Genomic DNA, 16,554 nt, shown 5'->3' on the forward strand with positions numbered 1-16,554 from the left:
CATCTTCCAAATGCAAAAAGAAGAAATGGGAGTGACACAAAAAAAAAATTGAGTAAGCAATTTATTGCAAACAAGTATCACACTGAAATAGGCTGTTCATCAGCTGATCAAAAGTTTAAGACCATATCTCAAAAAAACCCCAAAAACCCCCTAAAATAGAAATAAAATTTTCGAAAAAGGAGTAATGAGTAGCTGTGCCCTTGTTGTTAATCACCTCAAAAATTTGTTTCAGCATGCTTGATGCTAGTGTTTCCAGGAGGCTAGTGGGAATGTTCCTCCAAGTGGTGAAGATGGCTTCAAGGAGGGCATCCACTGTCTGGAACTGGTGTCCATTTTTGTAAACTTCCCTTGCCACCCAACCCCAAATGTTCTCAATTGGATTTAGAGCAGGGGAACATGTAGGATGGTCCAAAAGAGTGACGTTATTTCTCTGGAAGAAGTCCTGTGTCAGGCGGGCATTGTGAACTGCAGCGTTGTCCTGTTTTTAAAAACCCAGTCATTACCACACAGACGATGGCCTTCAGTCAGGAGGGATGCCCCCTGCAACATCTCCACATAACCAGCTGCCGTTTGACGCGTCTGCACAACCTGAAGCTCCATTGTTCCATTGAAGGAAAAAGCCCCCCAGATCATGATGGCGCCCCCTCCACTGTGCTGTGTAGAAAACATCTCAGGTGGGATCTCCTTGTCATGCCAGTAACGTTGGAAGCCATCAGGACCGTCAAGGTTACATTTTTTCTCATCAGAGAATAAAACTTTCTTCCACCTTTCAATGTCCCATGTTTGGTGCTCTCATGCAAACTCCAAACGGGCAATTTTGTGCCGTTGAAGAAGACGAGGCCTTTGAAAACATTTTTTGTTCTTAAAACCCTTCTCTTGCAGATGCCGTCTGATGGTTATGGGACTGCAGCTGGCACCAGTGACAAGCTTAATTTGGGCCGAGGATTGTCCCGTGTCTTGACGGACAGCCAACTGGATCCTCTGGCTCAGGGCCGGTGATTTTTTTTTTGGGTCTACCACTTGACTTTTTTATTCCATAACCCTCAAGATCTTTTAAAAAGTTTAAAATGACTGTCTTACGCTTCGAGAGGCCTTGCTTATGCAGCTCAACAATCCGACCGCGTTCAAAGAGAGAAAGCTTTTTTGCCTTTGCCATCAAAAAGTCATGACAGTGTGGATACATGACAGAAAATGACACTGAATCCACATTTTTGGGGTTTTAAATGCTGTGGTCTTAAACTTTTGATCAGCTGATGAACAGCCTATTTCAGTTTAATACTTGTTTGTAATAAATTGCTTACTCAATTTTTTTTTTTTGTCTCACTCCCTTTTCTTCTTTTTGCATTTTGAAACTCTACTTAGAACCTTCTTAAGCTCCAACAGCGCAATATGTAAATTCTTGCAATTTTTCAACTGGTCTTAAAATTTTGATCAGGTCAAATCAGTCATTTATTATGCAGCAGAGCCAAACATGTAGTTCTAGTGCCTTCGCAGAGAAGATCACTGTGTATCACTGTAAATTAAATACCTCTGGGTTGGTCGTTAAAAACAAGCAATTTGTAGATGACGCCTTACAGTTTGGGAAATTATGGACATTTCTCTCCATTTAAACTGAATAAAAATGTAAATAAAATCCATAATGACATCAAAAAAGTTCAAAATTAAAAAAAATTCATAAGTAAAATCCATCAGTTAAGTATTAAAGGAGATAAAAGAAGATACTTTGTTAGGTGATTTATTCATCTTCTGCTTGAGACAGTCCTAGAGGTGAGAGTACCTGTGTGCTCCTCAGAGGTGGCCCATTGGGTTAGATGTGTCAGTCAGGCCTGGATGGACCCCTGTGTGGGCTTGTTGGCCATCAGCGGAGCCACCAGACACTTTTTCCTCCTCCCTTCTCTTAAGGCAGGCTGCTTTGGGATTCAAATTCCGCTCTGCAGGTTCAGAGAGACATACGTGAGTTTCTTTGAACAAAAATAGTGATCTGTTCATTTTCTTTTCATGATACCACATCATATGAGTTTCACACAAAAAGTGATATGAAGATCCAGCAGATGAGTGAGTGAAGGCACAGAGGCGTTATCATTATCTTTGGAGCATTGTTAATAGCTATGTAAATAATGTGTTTGATTATGATTATGATTATTATTATTACCATGATAAAATGTTTGGCTTCAACATCTTCACTGACTTAAATATCTATAAATATAAGCATCTGCTGGCATTTTACCACAGTAGACTTGAACAGCTTCCCAGCAGTTTCTCTGCTGTGATATTTTGGCTGAGAATCCAGATTTGGCAGCTCTGAGAGTGAAACAGCTGCCTATAAATCAGAGTGCATCTCTGTTTACTGCAGTACTCCTTTTTATTTACAGTATCCTCTCTGGATGTGACACTTAAATTACTGCCTACAGGAATGTTATGTGAAAATGTTGAAGCATTTTAAAGAATTACTATTGATCTGATGTAGCGCTGACATTTGAGTCACTGCTACAATGCAAGGGTAAAGCTTTCATTAGCTGGACTCTGACCTCTGACTTGCTGCTCCAAGTTAAGAATGACAGCCACAGCCTGGTGGAGGATGAGCAGTTTAGTCTGGGGCTTCTCGCTTTTCAGGTGCAGCTGGCACATACGTCCCAGCTCCTTGAAGGCCTCGTTGATGTCTCGCACCCTCAGGCGCTCACGGGCGTTGTTCGCCATCCTCCTCTCGCGCTCACGCTCGGCCTTCTGCTCCGGATTCAGGTCCTCATCTTCAGTGATACTGTGGGAGAACGAACTGTTTTATTGTTAATGGCACATAATAATAATAATAATAATGATAATAATACAGTCAGTTGAAACTAAGAAGAACAGAACTCTCCCTCTTTTATACTTTTAATAGTAAGACAACTGCAGAGAGATGACAGGAAAAGACGTGAGAGACGGGAAAGACATGCAACGTAGGTCCATGGTGGGACACGAAATCCACAGGCCACTGCGATGCTCCAGCTTAACAAAACTAAAACTTACTTGCACTGAAACAGTGCTGTGGTTGCATGCAGGCACAGCTGATAATTAGCAACTGATCTATAATAATATGAACTCATTATGTTGAGGCCAAGTGGCAAGCTACATTATTGAGTACTACAGTGCCACACTTTGTAAAAACAACATTAACAACACTGAATGTGTCAATTTAATGAAGCAAAATGAATGACTCGCATTACTGTTGGTGACAGCTTATCAATATAACAGAACACAGATTCACTGTGTGACCTGGAGCTAAATGAAATTCAGTTTCACCTGTTTGTTTCCTACTTATTGCTGCTGCTGCATGATTAATAACAAGAGGAGGGCACCTGTCCAGGTTCAACATTGCTTTAATATATTTCTCGTTCTTGTTATTCCTTCTTAAAAAATGTGTTTTTGGAAGTTCAGCATCTTAACCACAAACATTCTTATTTCAAATCCGCATTGACATCAAAATCAGTCACTGACAGAAATACATCATACAGGCACTGTACAAACCTTTGAGGTTTGTAAGGTGAAACTTTGTTCAGAATCATGTATTATGTTGTAGCTGCAGTGTCTTTAGAAAACATCAACCAAAAACACAGGATCAATCCTCAAGATCTGGGCTGGTATTAAACAATTTTCAGCTCAAATAATATTTTTAGTCACACCAAACTAAACATTAGTTAAATGCTACTTTCGACATATTCATTCTTACCTCGTGCGTGTGCCTGCTCTGGGTGTCCTCATATTTTTGTCAGTCTCATCATCTGACTTGTCATCAGGGGAGTTATCCTGCATCTCATCCTTGTCCAGTTTCTCCACCTTCAGCTCCAGGGTGGTGGGCACCTGGCCAGCCAGGGCTGAATTAAGACCTGCAGTGGACAATGTGAATATGCAGGTAAGACGTTAGACATAAACTGAGCCATGTCCATATCATGTCGCGGCAGCATCTAATGAGGTGATAAGACTGCATCAGACCTCTGAATGTTTCCACTTGGCTGAGTTCTGTGCTGGATGTGGAGCTGGCACTGGCCAAGCCTCCATGGCTGTTGTTCAGGCTCGCAGCATCTTCACCATGGGCACCACTCTGCTGCAACACAGACAGGACAGTGTCAAGAAAGGAAGCAGATATTCTCTGGAGATGATACATAAAACAGCATTTTTGAGCAAGAGGAGCCTGATAAGAGCCCAACATGGAGGACTGAAGTGGTGAACCTCACTCCATCCTTACTTGTGACTGAGCCTTTCCAGGATACCCCTTTCATATCCAATCATGATACTATCACCTGTTACCAATGAAGCTGTTTACCTGTGGAATGTTCCAAACAGGTGTTTTTGGAGCATTCCATTACTTTCCCAGTTTTTAGTTTCTCCTGTCCAAATATGTTTGAAACATGTTGCTGCATCACATTCAGAGTAAGCTTGTATTTACAAAAATCAATGAAGTTGAACAGGTAATACATTAAATATATTGTCTTTAGGATCAGCAAGTTATCACATTTTGTTTTCCAAAGTCTCCCGACTTTTTTAGAATCAGGGTGGTAATAGTTTTTGACATTTCGATGACATTTAAATGGGATGCTATCTAACAGCTTGGATATATTGAAAGACTTCACTTTTCATATGAAAAGCAATTTTATTAGAAGTTGAGCGTGGCGCAAGTTCAGGGTCTAATAAGTCATCTAACAAGTCTGGCATATCCACCAGTTGGGGTTGCTTTGGTGATTTGCTTCACAGTAGTGCATAACCAAGGGTGAAAAACACAAAATAAAAGCCACCTGTGTCACAATTACTTAAAAAAAAAAAGACTCATTTATGATACATTCTGAAAACCTCTTTATTTATGCTACATTATGCTACTCACTGCTGTGACATTCTCAGACTTAGCTCTCTGTAACCACAACTAAGACCACGTCTGGTTCTCATATCTGAAATGAGACAAATCCTTCTGCGTTCTGTTTCAAGAGATGTTGAGCTGAAGCCGCACAACAGTCTGACCATTTCCTTGTTATTTAGTCCACATTCATAACAGAAAAACTCCCACTGTGTTGTACCACAAAGTCCCTCCTTCCTAAGGTTTACCACATGTTCTTGAGCTATTTGATTTCCCCTCTGAGAACCAGCGAAAGGCGGGGATATCTTCAATGAGGGTGGAGGGTATTCCCCCCTTTCCTTGTGGAATGTGATCCCCAGTCACTGTTGGCCTCTGTTAACCCCGCCACCCTGAGACCCTCCCCTTCCTCAGCACTACGCTAATCTTTGCTGCGCTCTCAACAGGTGTCCAAACAACTCTTTGTCTGGGGGAGGAGGAGGGAAGCCGGGGCCCTGGCAAGAAAAGAACGCTGCCATTTTCATGGCTGGGCCTGATTACCATACAGCTGAAGACTTCTATTTGGGTGGAGGCCGCGGGTTCAGACACACGTTTCCAACGATTCAGATTTCCTGGGTTGTTAAAAAGAAGTGATGAAAAGGGGTGGAAGGGGGTAGAGGGCGGGGTGTCGGCCGGAGTAAAAAGCCTGCGGCTGTGCCGTGCCGAGGCTGGTGAGCTCTGTCTGAGGGGACGTCTTCCCACACAGGAAGTGCTGTGTTAGTGCAGACACAGTATGTTATATCTCACAGTCGCAGTCGGTCAGCAACACTGTCACAACCCAGCTCTCTGTAACAAATACATCAAACTGAGCTCATCTGACAACCACAGGAAAACTCTTGTTAGGGGACAAAATGAGATCCAACAACTTGAGCGTCAGAGTGGAAACACCCAGCAACAGAGGGCACAGAGCCTGACAAAAAACAAGAAGCCTGAATTGAATTTAAGATAAATCAATGTGGCAACAGAGATCTGAGACCACAGACCAGAAGGGGAAACAAAAAATGCAGATAAGAAGCTGGACCAAAATACAGTGGAGCTTTGATGACCATGCCAACAAAACACCAGTGAAATCTGTTTGCTGAAAAAATAAACTAAATGCCTGTCACAATGAAAAAGTAATATTATTTTTTCATTCTTTCTTTTCTTTACACAGAATTTCAAACAATTTCAGAAGAAAACATTTCAATTTAATATGTGTTTGGTGCATGTGTATAATTTTGCACATCAGATAAATATATTGTCTAGTAAAATCGATGAGTCGATGGACAGAATAATAATCCACAGCTGTTTGGATCACTGATTAACTGTTTAAGTCACATTTCAAGAAAAACTTCTCTGGCTGCAGTGAAGATTCGCTGCTTTTCTTTGTCTAATGTGATAATGAAATGAATATTTTGGGGTTTTGGACTGTCGGTCGGACAAAGTGATTAACTAATAATGAAAATAATCATTCGTTGCAGCCCGAAACAGTACAAACACACTTCTGGAAAAGCAGATAGATGCCTGGTCTTGATGTGAAGGTAATGTCTAATTTAATGTGAATCATTGGAGGAAATCATTTTCACCCGAGGACCAGGACTTTAAATGAGTGAAATAACTGTCTATTGCTTGTCTTCCATCATTTGCATCCAGTATCTTTCCATATAAGTAATCTGAACTCCTTGCAACTAATTCAGCATCCTTTTTTTTCCCCCTGCATGTGACCCAAATTATTTCCAAACAACTCCGGATTACAGTTGGACGAGTCGCCTCAGTTTAATTTCCACTGCAGATGTGTTCAAATCTCTTGGCTCTTTAAAATGAAATACCTCAGATGGAGGATGGGTGAACACATCATGATTTATACTGAGACCTGCATTCCCCCTGTTTTTCAAAAGGTTTACACTTTAACTGGAAAAGAAGAGCAACACACAAACCCCTCTACAGCAAAGCACAACTTCACTCCATTGCGCCTGCTTTTCTCATTTCTTTTTCACCCCTGTGTATACAGTCGCTCTCATGAGGAGGGTGAGCCTTAGGCCAGCCATTACACTTATGGAAAATATGTCAGGATGAATTCAACTGTTCATGTGTGGAGAATGTCTACTTTCTACACATGGTAGCAGACCTGTGTTGAACAGGTGGCCAAGGCTTCTTGTGTTGCCAAGTTTGACAAATAACATATAGGAATGCACCAAAGAAAGATGTTTGCTCTCTCACATTCAGCAATATCCTGAATACATAGAAATCTAAATACTTAAAGTTCTCATACCATCGCTGCTGTCCGACTTGGAACCAATGCAGAGGCAGGGAAGTTTGCTCCAATGGCTGCTATTGGCCCATTTTGCGCCTGTCCCAGCAGACTGTGTATGTCGCTGGGCAGACTGGCGGTGGAGCCCACTGCATGGTTCCTCAGAACAAGGATTGCATCATCCAGTCTGTCCAGACGATCCTCCATTCGAGACTGGGAGGACCAGAGGGATTGAAGAGCGAAGGGTTAGGGAGAGGGAGAAGAGAGGAAAAGAGGGACAGAGCAGCTTAGTATAAGCACATTAGGACAAAAATTGAAAACACTGATTGTATGGTGTGGACTTGAAAAGACACAAAACATCTGAAACATAAGATAAAGAAAGCAATTCAAATGAAAGATCAATTGAGCCATTTCAGCTTGAGTTGTAATGTCAACAAATGACTTCATTTGTGGTTAAAATGAAAAAAAAACAACAACAAAACAACTGACAGATGCACACCAGCCACTTAGAGTGCTTCATCAACTAATTTAGAATTTAACATCTGCACCTAAGATGAGTACTGCATGCTGAAACGGCTTTAACAGGCAACGCAACATGACAATATGGCAACACAGACAATAAAAAAGAAACAGCATTTCACTGTGAAGAATGAGGACCGGAGGTCAAACTTGTGAGAGAAAGTAAAATGAGGAAAGACGTATGGAACACGTAATGGGTCTGTCGGAAGAGTACCTCGCAGACATCCTTTAAGAAAGACATGGCATCCTGGAGATGCTCATGTAACTGCTGATGAACCCTGTTTTTCTGGCAAAGTCAAATAAGAATAGGACAGGATTATGAAAAAAGATCAGTATCTATAAATACCAGCAACACACAGTGGAAAGAGATTGTTTCTGCAAAGACGCACAGACAAGAAGTGCAGGATTTGGAAGGAAGCGCACAGCTGCTGACCATTCACTTTGTAAGGATGAAAGTGTTCATTGTTTGCACATTTAATAACTCCTCCAGTATTGGTCTTGTCTCCTTTTCTTTGGGTTTGTAGGAGGTGTTACACAAAGTTCACGTCCTCCACATTATATTTAATACAATGCACAAAAGTTTCTTTGTGCCGTTGGCTCCCAAATTGTGTGTTTTGTTATTTCTCTGTTGGAAGAAATCTCATCGTTGGCAAAAGATGCCTTCTCCATTATCTAATATCACCTTCGATTATAGAGCATAATATTAGTTCGTGTTGTTATATTCATTATAACCAGCTGTGCCTTTCGCCATCGTCAAGTGATCTGAAGCAACAGGCTATTTTACAGACATGTTTTGTGGATAAGCCCGTTTCGCATGGGGCTAGTGTTACCCAGGGACCTCATGTAATTTGTAATAATTGCAAAGTTTGTCACTGAGCTTAATCCCATGCATATCTGCCATGTCCGTAATTTGCATGGCAAGCGGATGCTTGACAAAGTCTTGACATCATATCCCAGGGACAGTGTAAAAAGTAAAATACAGGCTTCGCTTATCCTGCATGAATGTGCCGTGCAAAACAGAGACATTGGGGGTCGCTTCCAAATCACATCGGGCTTAAGTCAGCTATTTTAAAGAAATAAATACAGATAAGTCTTAGCCTAACATAAACTACTGTCAGTGGCTCACTTACCATATTCACTAACAAGATTAGTCATTTTGACTGGAATATAATCCTCATCTTGCGTGTTTAGATTTCTAGAACTAACAGGTCTTTCCAAATTCAGAAGTATTTTTTGACTCAACTACCCAGGAACTGTGATCCATGCTTTTATTTCAATACACTCCCACAATGAATTATGACATGTCATCATTTGAACTCTCCTTCACCACCTGACAGTGGAATATTTCATTCATTAAAAACTGTCATAGAATCTTTTAAAATGAAAGTAATATGGAGCCCATGAGCATAAAGTTTAAGCATCTTTAAGGCTCAAGGTTTGCTGTTTCGCATTACTTTCACCAGCAGCTAATTTTCATGTTATCTGATATCATTCACTTTCATTATTCACTTCACTTGTGTACTCTCGCTTATCTTTGGTGGCCATGAAGAGACAAAACAATGCTGGAGGCAGAGTGGGAGGAGACATCTACATAGTGATGTTCAATATCGTCCTCATGTGCACTTGGCTGGTTGACTGGACCTATGTGATAAGATTGCAACTGGAATGACTGCACTCCACCTTTTGAGCAATGGTGGACAATCAATGTGGTTATGTACTCATTTTATGCATTTCCAAAGCCTAGATGGCTTTCAAGATGAGATTTGTCTGGATGTTTTTTAAAGATTTTGAGCAAACTGCTTTGTATTATCTGTCTCTATGGCTACTGTTTTATTTATCAGGAAAAGCTGTTTGTACGGTTATAATAAGCGCTCTATAATTCAACAATTTGCCCAGCATGACACCTGCATGATTGAGATGCATGACGTGTGCATCAGGTAGCAGGCTGGGTGAAAGCTGATCTGTGGCTCTACTCGCATGGTAGCGAAGGAATCCTGGAGATGCGGTTCAGCAAACAGCTGCCACCGCCACACCAGCCCCCTTAACTAAACCCATCCCCCAACTGTCATCCCTGTCCTGGCCCACGGAGTAGAGGACAGATGGCAAGCCCCAAGGGACAGGTATTGTTCAGTTTGGTTATTCCTTTACCCCCACCGTCCCCAGCAAAACATTTGTCAGACAAGAATCTCCCTGTAATGCTAGCTCTGTCCTTCATGGGTAAATTATCTAGAGTAATGCAGATGGGAACTTACCAGCGAGTGAAGGGAGTTCTCATAATTTGGAGAGGACGGGGTCTGTCCACCAGCACGAGGCCACTGGTTGGTACCTGACGAGACAGAAAGAGACGTAGTGGTGGTCAGTGCTAGCAATGATTCAGTCTCATATCAACATGGTTCATGGCTGTATCCTGCTCCACTGGGTATACCAATGCAAAAGCTAATTGACACACACAATAACACACAGTCCAAACACAGCGACATCCTGATTTTCTGGTTTCTTGTTGTTCCATATGGGATATTTTTATCTTTATGGACTCAACTGCATCACTTCCTGATGGCTGGACTGCATCCTGACACATGAGCCAGCGGAGGGTTCGTCTAAAGCCCACTTCCACCCTGTAATGCAGGCTGCATCTGCACATTAATAAGCATAAACACGCGAGGCTGGAGAATAATATGAGTACTGACAAGCCTGATTTTGAACAAAACAAAAACAAAGTTTTCCTTCACACAGTTTTCCTTCAACAACTTCTGAGTCTCTAGACACACATCAGGCTGATCAAAAATGCAGCACAGCTGAACAGTGTCTTGGCACGAGGCCTTCATCAAGGTTTTTGATGAAGGAAATATGGCAAGCATCTGGGTCCAATCAAGTACATACTCCTCCACGACATTTGCTGGCGCTGCATAGTTGTCTTTCTCTATAGTTTTTTTTTGTCAAGCACCTATCTGACTGGTTAGTACAGTCAGATTGTCTTCAAGTATTTCACAGCATGCACATCTGGAAACATCTGAGTACCATCGTTTCATTTATACCAACACGTCCCATAAACACAAATCTACTATGGCTTTTCTTTCATGCATCTTAATAATGTAATCTAAATATGGAGAAACGTAAGATACTTTGTGCAAGAGATTACAATTTACCTTTCTCTGGAAGAAGTTCACAGTGGATTTTGCACATTTACTTGAGCCAAAATGTGAATCTACAGGCCAGTACAGGAAAGCAAATCAAGCTGATTTGATCTGGTGTAAATTAGTGCAAAGGACAAAGGGGTCCACATCTGCTCATCACATTTCCAGTTCCACCACAATATTTCTTTCTCTCTCTTTTTCAGAGCACAATCATCCAAGTAACCTGCCTGCCATGTGCAACAGAAGGCGATGCATTATACAATTAAATAACCTTAATGGACTTTGACAACAATGAACCTCTCCAGGTTATTTACAGGATAGGATGTCTTTCCAGCTCAGGGCTCTCAGTATTCTTCTGGTGTCTATTATGGTGGAAGCATGCCAAACCAAGCCAACATACAGGGAGTCCACTGTAGCACACTCTATTCATAAAACAAAAAGATAATTCAAAAGCACCAAAGTGTAGAAGTCTCATCTGTGAGCAGATTGACTACTCCTAATTATTCAGTGCTTGTTATTACCAATCAGGGCCTGTGTGGTCAAACCAAACACATAATAAACCACTGAACTGAAGCGAGTAAGACTCTAATGTATATTTTTGACAAGCACAAGAAAAATAACACCTCCCTTAGGCTCAAAAAACTACTCAGAATGTTTTCCATTAATTCATTCCAATGAAACGTCTCATTAAACGACTGTGGTCTTCTATATTTGAGTTTTCATGTTTCTTTACACTCGCAGCCTTGGAAAAATCAGATTTTAATTAATAGACTATTAAAAGTGACTTCAGAAAAGGAAATGAGAGAGCCTCTGTTGGGCCTCAGCTTTCTCCCAGGTGAAAGAGACAGGAACTCCACATGAGCCTGTGCTGGCTGGCGGCTATGAAAAATTAGCTTGGGGCTCTGGTCCTCACGTGCACCAGAGAGGGCTAATTGAACAAAGCAGTCTTGAGTAATGTTGCTGTATATTGGTCTAATCCTAATGATGAATGGATTTTCAACAGCGAGCCAAATTTTGTGCCAATTTCAAAATATCGTTCTTTTTCTCAGCCCAGAAGCGTAATAAGGGTGAATAATTAGCCAAACCATATATATTTCCTACAATCCCAAGTGTATTCATTTTGCATTAACTGCATTGCACTGCTATGTTTTTATCAAATGTTCTATTATAAAAGCTTAAAACAATTTAATTTCTAAACATATGACGAAGCAGACTGTAAATTAACATTGTTATGCTGCCAGGTGTGACATGCTGTACTGTAAATAGGACAACGGGGGGTCTCCCGATGCTGTCATAGTCCTCATCATCAGCTGAGTCACAGGCACCCTCCTTTGCCCACTGGCAGATAAAAAGGCCTTTTGCAGCCGTGACTGCATGTGTGTGTGTGTGTGTGTGTGTGTGTGTGTTGGGGGGAACAGCTGTCCATGGGGCAGGGCAACAGCTGAGGATGAGGGGGGCATACGTAGAGACAGCTGTCGCCACTCCATTACCACACATGACACAACTGGCCGCTGAAACAACACACTGGGCTTTCCCTTACTGTCCCCCCTCGTTCGCTCTCCTTTTACTCTCTGGCCTCTGTCAACACGTCTGGCAATCCATATTCTTCTTATACACGTTTCTTTTTACCACACTTAAAAACCCAGTATATTACCGACAGGAACCTTCTTTGGGTGTACAGTTCAGAGGAAGGCTTGTCAGTCCGTCCTCAAAAATCAAGCTGACAGGAAAACACACAGTGCCAAGCACTTGTTTGGGGAAAAACGGATTATGTAACAATAAATCTACTCTCTGAAATTGTGTCTTATTACAAAGTAGGACGAGCACTATGAGCCTCTACTATAAGCCATAAAAACTTGGATAACAGTTCTACAAAAAACTAAATATGAAAAGCTTTTTGAAAATGCAATTCAAGACCCACTTCAAACATTTTCATTATAGGAGTTTCAAATCCTTAAGCACCCTAAAAGCCACAGTCCCGCTCTTTTTCATTTACACTGGCATTTCAGGGCCTTGTCATTAAAACTTCAGTTCCATCACTTAAAAATAAAGTCCAGACTCGGTCGAAACTTATTCTGAAAGTACTTGTCAGCTCATCTCAATTTACGAACATGAACAAAGACCCCCATAAAAAGCTGAGAGCCAAAACTGAGGGTGATGTCACCAGGCGTCGATGTGGAGCAGCGAAAATAAAGACCATGTTGTGACACTGGACCAGCAAGTAAGGTGGTGTTTTAAGGTCAGAATAAACTTGATTTTATGCTTTTAGGACGACTAACAGGGCAACTGCTGTCACAGCAGATAAAAAGCAGCAAGTGGCTATATCTGATACAAAGCATCTCTTCTCTTTGCTTGAGATTAATGTTAGTCGTACACAGTCCAAGAATTATTTTACCATGCAGCCACGAGGAGAGGGTACCATTTCAATACTTGTTGTTTCCATGGCTGTGCAGCCTTATCGCAGACTAAACTAAGCTTTCTCTCAGAATAGATTCATGTAAAAATAGCATTAACTGCCCTGGCATAGATAAAGCACGGAGAATGAGTTGAGAATGATTAGAGCTCCTTTACGACTAAAAGGGGTATTAAATAAAGTTTTAGGGAAACTCCACACTTCACTCTGCTTAGGCTTTAATTAATCCAACTACTGCACTACATAGTAAAAGTAATTAAATTAATTAAAGCCGCATTCATGAAAGCCTCTTAATTAGTTTAGCTATTCCAGGTCAAGGCCTAAGTCTAACACATTCTGACGTGTCTGTCGCAGGCTCGAAAAGTCTTTGTGAAGTAGTTTCAGTGAGTATGTGTACAAGTACATCTATTCTACTGTTAATGTCTGGCATAGGTGTGTACGACGTGCTTACCGGGCCTTCCAGATGGGGTGCCGGCAGCAGTCACCACGGTGCCTGCTGAGGCAGCACCTGCTGTGGCTGTCAGAGGTGAAGGGGAACCCACAGGTGTCGACGGGTTGGATGGAAAACTACTGCTAGTGTGGTCAGGTGAGTAAATCTGTGTAAAGGAAGAGAGAAAAGTACGATTCACCATTACTGCACCAACATGAGCGCTAAATAAAAACACAATAGACTTCCCAAGTCGCTGTTTCTTCATATTCTTTCCAGCTGTTACCATCTCCAAGCCAAACATGTATCATTAATTATGGGGATTTTACTGCCAGGACTGTCATAAAAGTGCTCAGTGGATGCATGTGAGCTGTTAGTCCTCTGTGCTCAGAGCAGGGCCTTAACAAAATGAACAATAAATAATATTTACTTGATGTCTTGCTCTGAATCCACTTCTGCAAATCAACTGTGTGTCTGAAGTTTGACACCAAGAGACAAATGCAGTTTATCTGAATAGCAACACCAGTATTGCTGTACATGTAGCACAAATGAGTGACAATGACATTTTTCTTGGCAAATTAAACAGTATCTATCTGTCATCTATGGTTGGCTATGTTTGATCTCCTGTGTTTCTCTAATTAAAAGAAAAAAGGCTTTTTGTCTAGATCTTACCTATTTATTTTCTTACACTTTTACGTGTGTACCTTTCAAGATATTAACTCACTGACACTGAAATAAAACTGGAATTCAAGCAAGCAAATACAAGCTCTGTTTCCTAAATTCTAAATTCAATATCACACCAATTCAGAATGCAAATCTCACCTCACATGAACTGCACAGATGTATCACACACAGACTCATTCATGTGTTGTGTAGTGTAACATCGCAAAATGATCACACTCATCACAACAGGGAAAGGAGAAGTATATCTAAAAATGGACACATCTAAGTGACTGCACAAGCAGACTTAAGTGTAACGGGTTGAATTGGGGTCACACTCTGGAGATGGCCTGTCGTTAAGGGGTCGGTGTTGGCTCCAATTAAAGCACAAGACTAAAGAGTGTGACTTTTCTGTTTTTTACATAAAATGACTCATATCCTAATAGTTACTTGTAAATCTTTTATGGGGAAAGGTTTGTTTTTCACTTGTACTGAAAGTCACTACAGTTACTATTCCTCTGTGGCTTCAGAAAGTGCAGACGCCCAACCTGGAAACCCCGTTAAGCCAACTACAGTAAATCTCAAGGGCTGCAGTTCAGCCTGCACCAAATATTGTATCATGGACCATATATCAAATCTAGCGTGATCCAACTGCTGTTTATTTTATGCATGTTTCTAAACTGCATGAAGAGCACAAATCGAGTGAATGCCTAGATTTTCTGCTTGGTGCCAACAAGTAAAGTCTGAGTTACAGTTTCATTTCGACAATAACAGACAATTCACAGAAACTTTACTGTGTCCATGCATCCTCTGCTAGGTTACGCTGAGGTCACTGAGTTTCAGGATGACATGTCTATCACAGGGGAATGAGGAGATTACCTCTTCAGAACTTCCACAGGGATTTCATTTGTTTAAACAAATGCTGGATTAAAGCGCAAACACATCCCTGATTTTTTTCCCCTGTAATAAGAGGATATTGTGCCATAATGGAACATGTCTGAAAGAACTCAGGGTATTACTGGTGGATCCTGACTAATTAGCAGAGAAAAAAACAGCAGATCCACAGAGATTTCTCCTCCAAGTTAAGATCAAATTGAGCTCACAGGAAACCGTTTGACTTCTATGGGGATGAGAGAATGCACTCATTATTAATAATCTCCTTATTCAATCTTGATCTCTGGGCTTTAGTTTTTCAATCAACTTGGAGTACCAGGATAGAGGCTTCACTGAAGTGTGCCACAGAGTGTGGAGGATGAGGGATTGCCCAGTCTGTAAAGGGAGGAATGGCTATTTATGCTTTTCTACACTGAGAGCACAACGTTTCTCTCAGCTCAGCATTTTCACTCTCAGATACACAATTCAGTAAAAACTAAGGAGGATTAATCGTGTGGTTGGCACTCTGCTGGAAACCTGGAATCCAAACAAATCTTCAAATATTTCTTGGTTTCTCAAAAGCAAACTGTTTATAAGCGTGACTTCTGACCCGAAAATATATGACTTTCTATTCTTTTCACTCACTGGCTCCTAACGCAGCTTTCAAAGTGAAACATGGCTCATTTTACTGGAATAAATGAAGCTCCGCCTCATCATCAGTTACGCTCCCGCAGGCGGCGTGGGGCCAATAAGCACGGCCAATTTAAAAGGGCGGAGAACAAAAGCTCTACAAAGGGCGGCCTGTGGAGTTGAGCCACAGCAGTTATAAACTCCCCTGTGCCCCCTGCTCCAGCCACCTACCCCCACCCCAGTCCAACCGTGTCCATTTCACTCCAGCTTTGTCATGCTAATAGTATTGAGTCTGCAAATATAAAGGACTTAATTTGTTATTACCATCCCTAAACTCTCATATTTTGTCTTTACACTGGTGAGAAATATTCCTCCTGCATGTACAGCTTGTGCTGTGGCATGTGAAATTAAAACTGAACAAAATTCAAACACCAATATGTCAACGCACACATCATGTGGTGGCAAAATGTTTAATGTATTTAAGGAGATTTAGCTGAAAAGTTTTAAGCTTTAAAAATCAAAAGCAGCTTGTAATAAAGTAGAATTTAAAAGAAACACTCAATCTGGTATATGCAAAGACAATCCCAGAGAAAGAACATTATTCCAGTTGGTGTGCGGACCTGTGAAGGGAACTACTGGGACAAGTAATGCCCATTATGTTTAAGATTATATGCACTTCAAGTCATTGCCACTTTGTTCAGTTCAAAGAGTGACTCCCTGTGCTTCAGCTCTCCACACTGTACGTCTGCCCATTTACTGAATGTTTAGGTTCAAGGTTAAATGTTGAACCACTGAATGGTTTCCCTT

General features: G+C 41.3%; 1 protein-coding gene across 8 annotated transcripts in view; it reads right to left on the reverse strand.

Moving 5' to 3' along the window:
* Positions 1-16,554, reverse strand: part of tcf12 (transcription factor 12) — a 78,332-nt gene that overhangs the window by 2,643 nt on the left and 59,135 nt on the right. For 2 of the 8 annotated variants that reach the window (XM_070961979.1, XM_070962479.1), the window contains 8 exons: positions 13,609-13,753; positions 9,863-9,936; positions 7,825-7,896; positions 7,113-7,304; positions 3,970-4,078; positions 3,707-3,863; positions 2,529-2,773; positions 1,778-1,931 (listed from right to left, as the gene is read on the reverse strand). In XM_070961979.1, coding sequence (XP_070818080.1) covers positions 1,789-1,931; positions 2,529-2,773; positions 3,707-3,863; positions 3,970-4,078; positions 7,113-7,304; positions 7,825-7,896; positions 9,863-9,936; positions 13,609-13,753 — 1,137 coding nt within the window. In that variant the 3' untranslated portion in view covers positions 1,778-1,788. Of the gene's footprint in view, positions 1-1,777; positions 1,932-2,528; positions 2,774-3,706; positions 3,864-3,969; positions 4,082-7,112; positions 7,305-7,824; positions 7,897-9,862; positions 9,937-13,608; positions 13,754-16,554 lie in introns of all 8 variants that reach the window. The other 6 variants (XM_070962224.1, XM_070962394.1, XM_070961915.1 and 3 more) reach the window with 5 other exon arrangements.

This window comes from Chaetodon trifascialis, chromosome 1 (genome assembly GCF_039877785.1).
Source record: "Chaetodon trifascialis isolate fChaTrf1 chromosome 1, fChaTrf1.hap1, whole genome shotgun sequence".
NCBI lineage: Eukaryota > Metazoa > Chordata > Actinopteri > Chaetodontiformes > Chaetodontidae > Chaetodon > Chaetodon trifascialis.